Consider the following 17053-nt stretch of genomic DNA (forward strand, 5'->3'; position numbering starts at 1 on the left):
AAACCAACATCCATGTTTACTCATTAGCATGTCGAGCACATTTCTACACCTAGCTTCTTCTGATGATTTCAAGCTTGCAGTCTACTTGACTCCAGATGTAATTAAATCACACAGATAAAACCACCTATACTTACATCCATAAACCTACTTCACAGTAAACCAGATAAATACTATGAAAATTATTATACTTTTGTCACATCTCCATCCTTGTGGGAACATGAACCGACATAATTTTAAAAGAGGGCTTCAATTTCTTAACCGATCTTACACTACCTATTATACTTATCTATTACGAGATACATGCATTAACAAAACAATATATATATACAAATCCTTTGTGTCAGTCCAGTGCCCTTGTTTTTAAATGTCCATTTTCCCTTTGAGTTTTAAACTCTCGACAATCCATCTGCAATTGGATTTTCTCATCCAGCCACATATATAATCTGTAGATTACATGTTAATAATATTTATTAACAAAATAAAATATTTCAAGCACATACATAAGACTACAATTACTACTATAACAAATCCTAAAATTCCTAATTGACCTGACTCCTGGTTACTCACCCCCTTAAAGGCAACAGTCCAAAATAAGTTTTAGATTTAAAACAAACCCAGCATGTTAACATAGCACCCACTTGACAGTGGAATTCCAAATATTTTTTCTCCAACTTGAATTACTTTAAATAGCAGACTTATGCGCAAATGGCTAGAGCCGTCTTGACGGCTATTTCACACACTGCTATTAGATCTTACATGGCCTTCTGCCATAGCCTTTCATTCTCCTTCATATAGTAATAAACTCCATCTGAAACAGCCTTGCACTTCGGTCTCAATTTGTCCAGAAACATTAAAGGATTGTGGTCTGCATAAATGATTGTTTCTGACGAATTGTTGGCAGCACTGAGGTTTATGTTGCAACGCTAACATTAGACCCAGAGTTTCCTTTTCGATCGTTGAATATCTTCTCTGTTGTACATTCAACTTTCGTGAAAAATACCCTATCGGTTTCTCAATTCCAGTTTCATCATCTTGCAACCAATGCTGACATCACTTGCGTCAATGGCCAACTTAAATTGCTTGGCGTATTTGGGTACTGCCAAAATTGGTGTCACATAGTCAATACGGTCAAATGCCTTCCGACACTCTTATGTCCATTGAAACTTGTTTTTTAATAGCTCAGTCAATAGAGCAACCACACTGCTAAAATTTGGTGCAAATTTCAAGTAAAACCTACTCCTGCTCAGAAATCTCAGTTTCTCATTTTGTTGTAGGCACAGGGAAATCCATGATGGCTTTGGCTTTCACATCTCTCGGAGCCACCTTACCATGTCCAATGGTATGGCCTGGATGTGTAACTTGCATTTTTGCAAAATCATTTTTAGCCAAGTTCATCACCAAGTTAGCTTCTTGCAGTTGATTAAATAATTCTTCCAGATGTTGTAAATGCTCCTCCCACGTTTGACTGAAAGCTATCAAGTTGTCAATATAAACAGCACAATTGCTCAATCCTGCAATTACTTTGTTTGTCAGCCTTTGAAATGTTGCTGGTGCATTTTGCATACCAAATAGCATGACTTTAAACTGATATAGTCTAAAAGGCGTCACAAAAGCCGATATTTCCTTTGCGCCCTTCGATAATGGTACTTGCCAATATCCTTTTAGCAAGTCAATCTTTGTGATACACTTTGTCCCACTTTCTCAGTGCAATCTTCCAACCGGTATTGGATATGAATCTGCTTTTGTCACTGCATTCACCTTTTTGATAATCCACACACCATCTTTTTGTTCTATCCGGTTTCGGTACCTTCACAATAGGCGAACTTCAGTTAACTGCAACTAAATGATGTCACTTTGAAGCATGAATTCCATTTCTTTCTGTACTTGTGATAACTTTGCTGGACTTAATCTATAAGGATGTTGCCTTATCGAAAATGAATCCCTTACACTTTACATCATGTGTAGCTGAATTTGTCCTCTCCAGCTTATTCCCACAAATAGCTTTGTGTGACTGCAATAGCTTCTCCAAATCACTTTGACACTTGTCTGGAAGGTAATTCAATATTACATTTAAATTTTCAAGTACCTCCTCATTATTCAGTTTTATTAGAGGAAACTCTATTTCAGAATGCTTCATTTCTACCTCTTTCTCCTTATCTACCACCACTAATACCTCCTTTCGGTCATCTTCCATGTCAAGGTACTTTTTAAGCATATTTACATGACACACCCTCTGCTTCTTTCTTCTATCTGGAGTAGTTATTAAATAATTTACTTCACCCAATTTCTTTTCAATCCTGTAAGGCCCACTAAACCTTGCCTTTAATGATTCACCCAGTACTGGTAACAAAACTAACACTCCATCCCCCCCCCCCCAAGCAACAAAACTACGAGCTGTGGCTCTCCTACCTGCCTTTGTTTTCCTCACTTGCTATGGTGTCTTTAAATGTTCCCTGTTTAATCTTTCTCTGAAGTTTGCCACATAATCCAGGAGAGTAGTTTCTGAATTCTTACTAACTTCTCCGTGTCCTCTTCCTGAACAATCTTATCAAAGATTGAAGCTAATTGAAGTTTAACACCTTTCCCCTGCCTTTTAACAGCTTCTTCCTGTTTCAAGTTGAGTCTGTGATCTTGTTACTACACAATCTGGAAAGAATCCAGGATGCTCTTTCTGCAACACCTCTATTGAGTGCACCTCCACAGGCTGCTCAAATACTGTAGGCATCACCCACATGTGACTATATAATTACCTAAAATAAATTGAACCCCTGCAATGGGTAATTTTTCCACTAGTCCAACAATCACCTCACCTGTTTTCCAGTTGCTCTTTAAATTTACCTTCCACAACGGAGTAGGTTTAGCATCTCCATGAACCCCACTTATTATCACGTTTTCCTGCAATTCTCCCCCTGAACAACAAATATCACAATCCCATAACATTAACAATTGACTAGCCCCTGTGTCCCTTGAAATTTTAACATCTTTACCTGCTCCAGCCTGTACACATGGAAAGACTTTCCCTTCACATACAATATTTTAAGACATTTCTGAAACCTGCTCCTCAGAACTCCCTTGGGTAATTTGTTAACATATTCCCACTTCTTTACCTATCACTGATTCTTCCTGCTTTACCTGTACACACACCACTTTTTTCTTGTGCCTGAACCTCAGAACCCACAGTGCTTTTACTTCCAGAACTTTTCTGCATTCCAATTACTGCAACAGATTTTCCCTGTAACCTCCAAAACATTGACTTTGTGTGCCCAACCTTATTACAATGAAAACACCTCAATTTTTGAGTGTCATTTCTACCCTCAGCAGCTTCCTCCTTAGTCTGAGAAAAGACTTCCTGAGAATTTCCAATGACTCCTTCTCTTCCCTGACTACCTACCTTCCTTTTACCTTCCCGCTTTCTATCCTTCACTGATCTAAAAGGGTGATAAAATAAAAGTTTAGATCTATGAACTAACTCGTAATCATCAACTATCTTTGCTGCTTGTCTTCCTGTTCTAACCCTCTGTTCCTCCACATGAGTTCTTATTACTGAAGGAATTGAATCTTTAAATTCTTCCAAAAGAATTACTTCTCTAAGTGCTGCATATGTTGTCTCTACCTTTTTAATGTCAGTATCCACTGGTCAAAATTACTTTGTTTTACTCTCTCAAACTCAATATAAGTTTATCCAGGCTGTTTCCTTATATTCCTAAATTTCTGCCTGTATGCCTCAGGAACCAACTCATGCACTCAGAATGGACCTTTTTACTGCATCATAATCCACCGACACTTCTAACAGTGAAGCATAAACCTCATGAGCTCTACCCACTAACCTAGACTGTAAAAGCAATGTCCAGATTCCTTATGGGCCATTTAATCTGCTTAGCTATCTTCTCAAATGAAATAAAGAATGCCTCAACATCCTTTTTTCAAACTTTGGAAAAGCTTGTATAAATGTAAACGTCTTCCCACTTGGTTTTAGGTTGAGGGTTTTTTCCATCAGAACCTTCCTCAGCAACTGAGATTTTTTTTTAAGTCTAGCTTTTTAAGCCGGTATTTCCTTCTCTCTTTCCTCCATTGCTAACTTCTCCCTCTGGAGGGAGTTTTTGCATTTATATTTCTCTTTGAAATACACTCTTTTTTCTCTTTCTTTATCTGCCCTTTTTTCTTTTTCTGTTGCCTCTAGTTCAACTTTTTTCATTTTCATTGCTTGTTCAAGTTCAAGCTTCTCCACTTGTAACTGAAGTCTTACTACCTCCAGCTATGACTCACTAGTGCCAGGTATCACTTCCAATTTCAAATGCTGTGCTATCACTTCAACTATGTCTGTTTTCTTTGTCCCTACAAGTAATCTCAACTGCAACTTATCCACCAAATCTGTTAACTTACCTTTAGACACTTTTTGTATCCCAATCAAAGTAATAAATTCTACTTCCAAACAAGTTTTAGCCTTGGATACAGCCATTTTTGCAGTTCACCACCTCAAAATCCCTCCCATCAACTCCTGAATTCAGTGTGCTTCTCATACTCATAGCCTTAAGATTCATCAACTCCAAACCAACCAAGGAATTTCAAATATCCCACAAAGAGCCCCCAATTTTGTTATGACGTGGCAGATATGTGCCAGGCAGACCAAATCCACAAGGGAAACTTGATTTCACTATCACAATGGTTTTGCAATTTGTATTTATTACAAGATGAGTGCACTGAATTCGGAAGTAATGAGTCCACCAAGACCTTTAGAGATTTTTTAAAAAGTTAAATTAAAATATTTATTAACAAAATAAAAGGTTTCAAGCACATATGTAAGACTGCAATTACTACTATAACAAATCCTAAAACTCCTAATTGACCTGAATCCTGGTTACACACCCACTTTAAGGCAATAGTCCAAAATAGATTTTAGATTTAAAACAAACCCAGCAAGTAACCACTTGACAGTGGAATTCCAAATGTTTTTTTCTCCAACTTCAATTACTTTACATAGCAGACTTATACACAAATGTCTGGAGGCTTCTTGATGGCTGTTTCACACATTCCTATTAGATCTTACATGCCCTTTGTCCATAGCCTTTCATTTTCTTTTTATATATGTTTCTTTCTTTAATATGCAATTTCTATTGTTACATATGTATTTGAAACTGTATCTTTCTCATAAAAACTTTCATGTTGCCAATGTTGTCAGTAGCCTTTGGGGAAAAATAAACACATCCCTCAGCCTTGCTCACCTGGCTAGTTGTAAACAAACTAACATCCCTTTGAAATCCAACAATTGCCCAGGTATGTTCTATCTACAAAAAGGACACATTCAACCTGGCCAACTACTACCCCATCAGTCCACTCTCAATCTTCAGCAAAGTGATGAAAGGTGTCTTCGATAATGCTATCAAGTGGCACTTACACAGCAACAACCTGCTCATTGACACTCAGTTTGGACTCCACCAGGGCCACTCAGCTCCTGACCTCACTACAGCCTTGGTCCAAACATGGGCAAAAGGGCTGAACTCCAGAGGTGAGGTGAGAGTGGCTGCCCTTGACATCAAGGCAGCATTTGACCAAGTGTGGCATCGAGGAACCCTAGCAAAACTGGAGTCAATGGGAATTGTGGCAGGGAGAGGTGGGGTAAATTCTCCACTGGTTGGTGTCATATATTTAGCACAGAGGAAGACGGTTGTGGTTGTTGGAGGTCAATTATCTCAGTCCCAGGACATCACTGCAGGAGTTCCTCGGGGTGGGGCCTAGGCCCAACTTTATTCAGCTGCTTCATCATTGACCTTCCCTCCATAAGGTCAGAAGCGGGGATGTTTGTTGATGATTTGGTGTTCGGTACCATTTGCTGCGACTCAGATACTGAAGCAGTCTGTGTCAATTTACAGTAAGACCTAGTAACATTTGCACCACACAAGTGTCAGGCAATGACCATCTCCAACAAGAGAGAATCTAACCATCTCTCCATGATAATCATTGGTCTTACCTTTGCATATTCACCCGCCATCATCGTCCTGGGGGTTACCATTGACCAGAAATTGAACTGGACCAGCCATATAAATGCTGTGGCTACAAGAGCAGGTCAGAGGCTTGGAATGTTGTGGCAAGTAACTCACCACCTAACTCCCCAAAGCCTGTCCACCTTCTATAAGGCACAAGAGGTGTCAGCTGTGGCTCAGTTCATAGCACCCTCGCCTTTGAATCAGAGGGTTGTGGGTTCATGTCCCACTCCCAGAAACCAAGAACTGTGATTGTACTCGAAAGAGTTGCAATCTGTGACTGCTGATAACTCGAAAGAGTTTCTATAAGGCACAAGTCAGGAGTGTGATGGAATACTTTCCATTTGCTTAGACGAGTGCAACTCCAACAACACAAGCTCAACACCGTCAAAGGCAAAGCAGCCCACTTGATTAGCACCCTATCAACCACCTTAAACATTCACTCCCTCTGTCACTGACACACTGACAGCAGTGTGTACTATCTGCAAGATGCACAGCAGCAACTCACCAAGGCTCTTTTGACACTGCAATCCAAACCCACGACGACTACTACCTAAAAGGACAAGGGCAGTAGACCCATGGGGACACCATCTGCATGTGCCCCTCAAAGCCACACACCATCCTGACTTGCAACTACTTTGCCATTCCTTCACTGTCAGTGGGTCAAACTCCTGGAACTCCCTCCCTAACTGCACTGTGGGTGTACCTACACCACATGGATTGCAGCAATTTAAGAAGGCAGCTCACCACCACCTTCAGGGCAATTAGGGATGGACAAGATATGCTGGCTTAGCCAGTGATGCCCAAATCTTGTGAAAGAATCAAAAAGATACTCATTTCAGACTCTAGCTTCTCATTGTCAAACTGAATGTGAATTTCTATTGTTATGATCACTCTTTCCTACAGGATTGTCCTGTCTCATTACCAGATCTAAAATAGCCTGTACCTTTGTTGGTTCCACAATGTATTCTAAGAAACTGTTCTGAATACACCTCTTATGAACCTGCCCTCAAGGCTGCCTCGGCCAAATTGATTTGTTTAATCTATATGAAGATTTAAGTCACCCACGATTTATAGCAGTAGTATCTTTTTCACAAGTTCCCATTATTTCTTGATTTATACTCTGCCCTACAGCATAGCATCTTTTGGGGGGGCTTATAGATTACTTGTACCAATGACATTTTTTTTCCCTCGCTGTTTCTTATCTTCACCCAAACTGATTCTACATCTTGATCTCCTGAGCCAAGATAATTTCTCATTGTTGTACTAAGTTTGTGGGGGGAAAATGGTACATGAAACTATAGTAAAATATATTTAGACACGAAAAGGTACAGTTAAACTTATTTGGGTAGACTTAACTGTAATGACACAGTTTGTAAAGGCTGAGCTATTTAAAATCCTGGAGGGAAACTTTAAACAACTGTCATAACCTATATTTTCAATTGGTACGTTTTGAGCTACAGCTCTGAGTTCAAGAATAAGACCATCAGTTCTCAAGAGGTTTTTATATCAAACTAAATGAGACATTTATTAATTTACAACAAGGTATAAAACACATACACATGGCTACAAATTACTACTATCATAACTTTTTAACAAATTCCCAAATTAATCTCCACTAAGGCAACAGTAACCAATAGACTTAACCAGACACCAGGCAAAGCATTTTCACCATAAATTCAAAATTAGGTTCCTTTCAATTTGGTCCCTTTGCGGACAGTTGTAAGCTTACAGCTGCTTTGATCTTACATGCCTCTGCCTTTCTCTCACACACACTCCCTTCTGTTATACCCAGCACTCCCCTTTAAATGTAAGTTATCATTGTATCACCAGGCCCTTTGAACTTCTTTCATAGTACCAATTTTATTAGTAATATAAACATTGCTTGGTGTCTCCTAGCTAGGTGCAAGATTTCACTCCCCTCTATTCAACAAAATGCCAGTGTACCTCTACCTCTGTTTACATCTCAAAACTACTATACATCAAAGCACCCAGACTAGCTGGCTTTAATTCAATTAACAGACACACCCACAGACTAAACCTCTATTTAAAAAAAAAAAATTCCATAACATTATATACATTAATAGCTTCATGACAGTGACAGGTCTGTATTAGAGCAGAATTGCATTGATAAGAGCAAAAAAATAGGTTCTTTTTTTAAAAAAAAGGGAAAATGATATAGGAAAAAACAAATACAAAAGTGTAGAGGGGAAGCAAATTAGGATTAGAAATTATGAAAAAGAGTGCAGGCCAAAATAAAAGGGAACTAAGGCACAAGAAATAATAGTCAAAGAAGAGCGTGGGATTACTTGATGCAAAAAATAACCATCTTGTATTTGAGGATGAAAGAATGGCTGAGACACTTTTTTTTAAATATTGTGTTTTACAGAGCAGGTAAGTGGGAGCATGAAGGTAAATGTGAAAGGGTCACTCATTAAGTGGTCAAGAGGCAGGTGAAATGAATAGTGTTTTTTTTTAAAGCTACCAAACTTTGATGGTATGCATCTTAATATTGAGGGACACTGGAGAACATTGATGCACTAACCATTTTTTTTTAATCTTTGGAAATAAGAATTGTGCTAGCAAAACAGTGTGACAAATATCTCGATTCCATTCAGGGAAAAGATAAGGTCAGAAAATTCTAGATTAGTCAGTGCTACAGGTATTTTTATTTTTGTTTTGGATTTCCAGCATCCGCAGTTTTTTGCTTTTATCTTAGTGTTTAATTGACTGTCACTTCTCTTCAAGGAATGCCTACCTTGAAGAAGTATTGCTCTTCTCTCCGACAGGATTTCTGTCTCTCTCTCTTTTGCCTTGTTCTCTACCTGTCCCACCCCCTCTTAAACCAACTTATATTTCACCTCTTTTCTATTTTTACTTAGTTCTGTTGAAGAGTCATACGGACTCAATGTTAACTGTGTTCCTCTCCGCAGGTGCTGTCAGACCTGCTGAGTTTTTCCAGGTATTTTTATTTTTATTTTTGTTTTGCACTTATATACTGCTTTTCATAACCACCAGACATCTAAGTGCTTAACAGCCATTGAAATACTTTTTGAAGTGTAGGGACTGTTGTAATGTAGGAAATGCGACAGTCAGTATGTGCACAGCAATGTGATAATCACCAAATAATCTGGGTTTTTTTTGTGATGTTAATTGTGGATGAATATTGGCCAGGATTCCAGAGATAACTCCCCTACTATTCTTCACATTAGTGCCATGGAATCTTTTACATTCACCCAAACAGGCAAATGTGGCCCTGGTTTAATTCCTTATCCAAAAGACGGCAACTTTGACAGTGCAGTGCTCCTTCAGTGCTGCACTGGAGTATTAACCTTGATTTTTGCACTCAAGCCCTGGAGTGGGACTTGAACCTGGAACCTTGTGACTCCAAATGTTATCAACTGAGCCACAGCTGATACTTGGATGGCTGAAAAATATGAGAGTGAAGCAACCCGACAAGATTGGTGTGTTCAGAGTACTAGTGGAAAGATCAACACTTGGGCAGGGAGGGGAAAGAGAAGTTGTGTTTATTGTAAACTGAGGACTACATAGCTGATCCATAGTAACCACTTGCTTTTCAAAAGAGGTTGGTGGACTGTTTTGAGACATTCATTGAGACAGACAATGGAGTTTGTCTTGTCTAATAAACTGGCAGATGGGATATGTCCATTTATAATTTTCCATTCTTATTCCTCCATGCTTGGAAGCAGTGATAACTAACTCATGGTGGAGTACTGTCCTACAGCTGGGGCAGGTGCTTGGAGATTATTGCTAATATTTTTTACCTGTTCAGGTTGGAATGCGACATATAGACATCTGTTTTGTTTTAAAGTGCTTAAAATATTCTTTCAATTGATACAGCATATTGCAATCAAACTGATTCTTTTGAATATTGACTTACAAGAACTTCCAGATGCTGGCCTTGTGTGTCGAATATTTGATCTAGCTTCAGAATTAGATACTGATACTTGTCGATTTTGTGTGAAATTTTCTTTTTGTAGAAATAAATACTTATATTTATAGCACCTTTTACAGCCTCAGGACATCCGAATTACTCTTGACATGTTGCAATGCAGGAAACATGACAGCTAATTTGCACACAGCAAGCTCATATAAAGAGCAATGAGGCAATGACCAGGTAATCTGTTCCAGTGCTATTAGTTGAGAAATAAATATTGGTCAGGACACTGGGGAGAACTCCCTTGCTCTTTAAATTGCACCATGGGATATTTTATGTCCACCTGAGAGTAAAGATGGGCCTGAGTTTAAAGTCTCTGCTGAAAGACAATGATTAATAGTCTGTAACACTCCCATTACTGCACTGAAGTGTTAGCCTAGATTTTGTGCTCAAATCCCTGGAATGAGACTTTACCCGCAATCATTTTAGATAATTGCCTATTTACATTTTTGCTGTATGTTTTGTTTTTCCACTTAACCAATTCCTTCCCCATGGCACCAGCAAACCATTATTCTCATTTTCATTTTCAGTTGAAGATGATAACCCATTTTTTTAAAAAATGGAATCTAGTAGCAGTTTCAACTATGTAATTCCCACATCACAACAGGTTCCCTGCCACTGCCTGGATTTTCCTGTTTAAGATGGAGGGGGAGTGGCAAAGTAGAATGGATTTTGCCAAGTGCTGCTGGGTGGATAGATGCCTCGAGGGTTGCGAATGATAACATGATGTCTGGAGCTTTCGTGGTTTTGCCTCTTGGTTCCAAGTGGAATCTGAAATTTGGTTCCCTTGAGCACTTTTCCAATAGCTGATTTCTTCCATTTAGCTGCTAGTCTGGCTCAGTGGTATCGCTCTCAACTGAGTTAAAATGGTCATGGGTTCAAGCCCCGCTCCAGTGACTTCTATATGTAATCCAAGCTGATATTTAAGTGCATTACTGTCAGGAGCTTTCTTTAGGATGAGACGTTAAACTGAGACATGCCACAGTTGGACATAAGAGACCCCATGGCACAATTGGAAGAGAAAAGGAGTTCTGTGTCCGAACTAATGTTTGCCCCTCAACATCAGTAAATTAGCTTACCTGTGCATTTATCTTGCTATTTTTGGACAGGGAGGCTATGTTTCTGCTACAGTGACTGAATTTCATTGATTGTGAAGCAGTTGATATGACTGCAAGTTGTCGTCTTTTTTCTTTCTATAGGATGTAACTTTAAAGATGATGTGCCTGTTAAATTGAGGTTTCTCAGAGCAGGAAATGGAACACCTTTCCATTTCTGCACCAGGCAAAAGTGTCAGCCATGGCTCAGTTGGTAGCAATCTTGGTTGAGTCAAAGTTTATGGGTCAAAACCCTACTCCATTGACTTCACAAAATTCTAGGCTGACACTCCATTGAGAGGCAGTGCTGCACTGTCACGGGTACCTTCTTTCAGATGTGGCATTAAACCAAGGCCCTATCTGCATACTAGGCAGGATGTAAAACATCCCAAGGCATTATTTTAAAAAAGAGCAAGGGAGTTACCCCATTGTCATGATCAATATTTATCCCTCAAATACCATCACTGTTTTGATTATCTGCTCTTCATATTGTTTGTGGGAGCTTAATGGTTCCAACTTGGCTATGTCTCCTACATTATAACAGTGACTATGCTTCAAAAGTACTTATTTGGCTGTAAAATGGAATGTCCTGAGATTATGAAAGGTGTTATATAAATGCCAGTCTATCTTTCTCTATCTTTCATGCTCTTGCAATTTAGGTATAGATGGCGAGATGAAAAATAAATTTCAACTTTAACCACAGAAGAGCACTCATATTGCACCAAAATAAATCTTAACCACTATCTGTCCTTATAAGATTTTGAATGAGATTACCAATTTGTACTCGACTGTGGACATTCGTGCTGTCAGCCTGTGACTGCTAATTGTAAATGGCCCAAACTCATTTCACATGGATTCTTCACTGCCATCAGAATGGAGACACTCATTTCACCAGTCTTGGCTGGATTTGAACACTAGTACCAAAGGAGGGAGCAATGTGTGAATGCATGATGTTATGTAAAAAAAACATTACTTAGCTTGGAGATTAGCTGTGTTTTTCTGCACACCACAGTAAGAGAGTGTGTGTTGTATAATGATTCAGAATTAATGATGTGTTTATTGTCCCATACACTTTCATTTCTCACTACCCCCCCTCAACCATCCCCATACCTATCCAAATCCATAGGCTGCCAAGCTTCTATATGAATCAAGAGACCAATAACCTTTTTGGAGTTCCTGAAAAATGTCAAGATTGAATGTCAGACTGAAGAGAAATGGGAAGAAACAACATTTTAGCCAGTTTTACTCAGTTTTATCTGCTCACTGATTTGATATGCAGTGAGGTTTTCTTAATACTTTTTGTATTAAAGTGATTTTCTGAAAATACTTCTTAGAAAGGATGCGACAAATGTTTCAGGAATATTTTTGGTGCATTGAAGTATTCTTAAAGTATAGTGCAATACGTAGAATTTACAATGTTTTAAATGTAACCTTTCACATTTAAATTGAACTTTGCTAAGTATTTTTGTTAAATCTTCCTATTTTTTATCACTAACTGAACTGCAGTGCAAGACTGCTAAAATAAAACACCTTTTTGTTACAGAATGCACTTCTGAAGTAGATTGCTTTATTTTATTACATTATCAATATGAAGTATATAAATTTATAAAATTATATTGAGGAAAGTGGGAAATAAGTACAATTTGCATTAATCTTCAGAAAACTTTAGATTCCAGCTCTGTACTCAGCAGGTGATTTTTGCCTGTAGTGACTGAGGGAAGAAAATGTTTACATTTTAATTTCTTGGCAGGAAGTGCTAAAGTCAGTATAAATGAATATCATCTTCAGTTCCAATTAAAACTTCAGTGTTGCTTGCCTTTTCCCTCAAAAGTTGAAATTTCATTTTGGTATACCAAAGGAAATAACTACATGTACATAGTGAATACTTTGCATAACCATGTCTGTTCCTGTGCTCATACTGCTACTCTGTAAAGGTATTAGAGGATGATGATTAGGGGACTACTTTAATGATTTTAGATTTTCTTAACTTATTTGGTAATCACAATGAATATAATTGGATGTACTGTGCAAAAAAAAATTGAAAGCAGCTATGCACACTGCTTTATGCACACTATATGTATTCATAAAACAAAACTACTGTGTGGCTGGATAAAAATAAAAGCTGATCATTTGCACAGGAAAAGCCTAACCCCTTTAGTTCAGTGGATCACCAATAAATGTAAAGATGGATATGGCCTGTAATATGCTAGATAGCCCTGAGAAATGACATTTTCAGAAAACTGATGCTAATTTTACACTGATGTTTTCTGTTAGCATGAAATAATTCAGAAAATAGTAACAATGTAATTTGATTTGAGAAAGGGAGTACCAGATTCCATTTCCTGGACAAAATGGGTGTGAAGCTTCTGGTTATGTAGCAGATTGATCTTAATTGATATATTGCATTGTCAGTTCCTGTATTCATGTTTTATGGATATCTCAGATGAGTGTAATTATTTGAGCACCTGTATAAAATTATCCATACTCAATAAAATGCAAATATAAACTTCTGTACATTCATGTTATGTTTTAATTGGGTTTCTATTATTTTAAATAATGCAATAGAATCCGCTTCATTCTGAACCCTGAGGAATTTATAGCTGAGGACTTTGGCTAGAATTAATGCTACGAACATACGAATTAGGAACAGGAGTAGGCCACTTAGCCCTTTGAGCCTGCTCTGCCATCCAGTAAGACCATGGCTGATCTGACTGTACCTGTGTACCCATGATGACGTTTCACCTCCTTGTTTATCAAGAATCTATCTACCTCTGCCTTGAAAACATTCAAAGACTGTGCTTCACCTGCCTTCTGAGGGACTCACCACCATCTGAGAGAGACAATTTCTTCTCCTCTGGCTTAAATGGGCAACAACTTATTTTCAAACTGTGACCCCTAGTTCTATATTCTCCCACTAGAGGAAACATCCTCTCCACATCCACCCTGCCAAGACCCCACAGGATCTTATGTTTCAACCAAATCGCCTCTGTACTTGGTACTTTTTGTACCTTCTTAAAAATCTAAGTTCTTGCAAAACTAAAGACCTAGAAATTGGAATGCCTGATTTGAAGTCCTAAAGCAACAAGCACAAAGAGCCCTTTCCTGCAGTTCATTCATTAGTAGTGCCGTGAGAACTTGTGCGCCTCAGCAATCAGATTTGAATGGCTTGAAAGATTTTTTTTTTCTACGATCATTTGTTTTAAGGGTTTGTCACTTCGCAGATGGCTAAATTCCTAATGGAACATGATCACCTGGAAGAAATTGTTACTTGGTGTTTTTAAATTCCAGCAATTCTTTGGTGGCGATTTCGATGAAGAAAATTGTGACAAGTCTTAGAAAATTCAAGTCTGAGAAATCAGGCTTTTTTAAAATCTTCCTTCTCTTTGTCGACCCTGCCCATATCATACCCTTAATCTGAGGAAGGCCTTCATTGCTTTGCACAAAGGAGATCTAAAGAATCTAGAAGGATAGGAAAACATTACAGTAAGTAAAAATTTGGGGAAATACAATTCAATAAAAAATGTTAACAGTACTTCATGGGTAGAGACAGTCACTGGACTAGTAATCCAGAGGCTCAGGCTATGTTCTGGAGTTATGGGTTCTAACCCCATCATTGATTTAAATGGCGGAATTTAAATTCAATTAAATCTGGAATTGAAAGCTAGCCTTGGTAATGGTGACAATGAAATTATCATCGATTGTTGTAAAAACATCACTAACTCTGGTCTGGCCTACATGTGTGTCCAAAACTACAGCAATGTGGTTGACTCTTAACTGCCCTCTGAAATGGCCTGGCAGCCACTCAGTTCAGGGCAATTAGGGGATGGGCGACAAGTACTGGCTTTGCCAGTGACACCCACATTCCAAGAAAGAATAAAAATAATGGTTGGACTTGACCTACCTAAATCATTGGTTCAGTTATGAACATAGCATTTCTGATGATTTTAGCATGAAGTAGAAGGAAATTGTTTGAAAATATACCAGTTGCTCCAGAGAGCTGACTCATGGATGACCAGAAATAGGTAAAACTCAAAACAGCTGCCATAAGTCAGGAAGTGCTTAAGAACAACCTTGTCCCTCTGCTAAATAAAATGAATCTAGTTAGGAAAAGTTTGAAATGTGACAGGTTGAAGCGAGTGCAGAGGCAGGGAAAGAGTAGGGTGGGAGCAACAAAATGGGGTGGAAGATCAAGATTAAATGGCAAAAGAAGATAATAATGGAAAAGTCAAGAAACAAAAGATGGGTTGAGAAGAAATGTAAATGGGAATAGCAGAATCATCAGCAACTGCAGTGCATAAGAAGCAGCTGAGGACAGGGGCTCTGTTCTGAAATTATTGAACTCATGATGAGTCCAGAAGGCTGAGAAGTATGGGTGGCTGACGGCAGATTGGAATTCTGGCAAAGAATTAAAATGACAGGTAACTGGAAGTTCAGGCTCACACTTGTGGACTGAATGGTGGTGTCCTGCAAAGCAGTTACTCAATCTGTGTTTGGTCTCTCTAATGTGTAAAGACAGCATCATGAGCAGCGGGTACAGCATGCTAAATTGAAAGTTCAAGTAAAGTGCTGTTTCACCTGGATGGAGTTTTGTTGGTGTTGGATGATGAGAAGGGAGGAGTTAAAAGGGCACACCTGCACATGCATGGGACAGTGTTGTGCCAGTGATTGAGTGAACCAGTTTGTCTTGTCTCTCCTTTCCCCCTCAAAAATGCTGCCTGACCTACCAAGTGTAGCATATTGTGATTTAAGTATCTTTCATTTGTGGCCACTGTACTTGTCAAAAGGAGCATGCACCAGTAGAGGAAGAAAGAAAATAAAATAACCATGTTCCAACAGCACATGCAGTTCTATTTCTGAATGCTATTTCTTACTGTTCCTTACTGAGAACTTTACATTGAGTATTTCCAGCATCTTCTGTTTTTACTTCAGATTTCCAGCGTCCACAGTATTTTGCTTTTGAATTTATGAAAGGAACTGTGCTGCTGGAGGTTCAGTTTTCCTTTGACCCAATTATACTAACCCCTGAGTTGAATCTAGGGTATATAAAATGGGCAATGAAGATTAGTGATAGCAGTATCTAATACTGAGAAGGACTAGTGGCACACTATAAACCAGCAACCAGTTTTAATGAGCAACCACAAAAGGCTGGATTAACTACATTTAGATTAATCAAGAAGCATCACAGGTTTCAAACCATCAGTGAAATGGTGTACTGTGTGCAGTTTTGGTCTCCACATTTAAGGAAGGATATACTTGTGCTGAAGGTGGTGCAGTGAGGTTCACTAGATTGATTCTTAGAATGAAAAGCTTGTCCTATGATGAGAGGCTGAGTAAATTCAGTCTATACCCTCTGGAGTTCAGAAGAGCGAAAGCTGATCTCACTGAAACATACAAGATTCTGAAGCAGCTTGAAAGGGTAGATACTGAGAGGTTGTTTCTCTTGACTGGAGAATCTAGAACATGGGGGCACAGTCGCAGGATAAGGGGCCGATCGTTTGAGATTGAGATGAGAAGAAATTTCTTCTCTCAAACTGTTGTGAATCTTTGGCATTCTCTACCCCAGAGGATTGTGGATGCTCCATCATTGTAAGGCTGGGATAGATAGATTTTTGGCTTCTCAGAGAATCAAATAATACTGTGAGTGAGCAGGAAAGTGGAGTTAAGACCGATGATCAGCCATGATCACTGTAACAGGGCTAAGACTTCTCACTATATTTTTATAAAATATATGTATATCCTCATGATTAATTTATAAAATTTTAAAACAACAAAGACCTCCTAAATTAGCTGAAGCCATGTCTGGCTGTGACCCTCAATGAGCTATTTGGCAGTATCACAGCAACTTGTACCTCATTATCTCTGAAGAGATGCTAATGACGCTTGTGGACTGCAAAGACCGAATTCAAAGGGAATTATACAAAGGCCATCTATATTTCATAAGTCAGGCCTGGCCAATTGGAGCCAAGTCATCTGCTAAGACCGAGAGCCCTGTGACCTTCTTTTCAAATTCTTAATGGTTT

General features: G+C 38.7%; 1 protein-coding gene across 3 annotated transcripts in view; it reads left to right on the forward strand.

Annotated features, from left to right (window-relative positions):
• zfyve21 (zinc finger, FYVE domain containing 21) overlaps positions 1–13543 on the forward strand; it is a 32489-nt gene extending 18946 nt beyond the window's left edge. For all 3 annotated transcript variants that reach the window (XM_078562442.1, XM_078562444.1, XM_078562445.1), the window contains one exon: positions 12160–13543. In XM_078562442.1, the coding sequence (XP_078418568.1) occupies positions 12160–12195 (36 nt within the window). In that variant the 3' untranslated portion in view covers positions 12196–13543. The remainder of the gene's footprint in view (positions 1–12159) is intronic.
• Positions 13544–17053: the final 3510 nt, after the last annotated feature.

This window comes from Cetorhinus maximus, chromosome 18 (genome assembly GCF_964194155.1).
Source record: "Cetorhinus maximus chromosome 18, sCetMax3.hap1.1, whole genome shotgun sequence".
In the NCBI taxonomy this organism is placed as follows: Eukaryota; Metazoa; Chordata; class Chondrichthyes; order Lamniformes; family Cetorhinidae; genus Cetorhinus; species Cetorhinus maximus.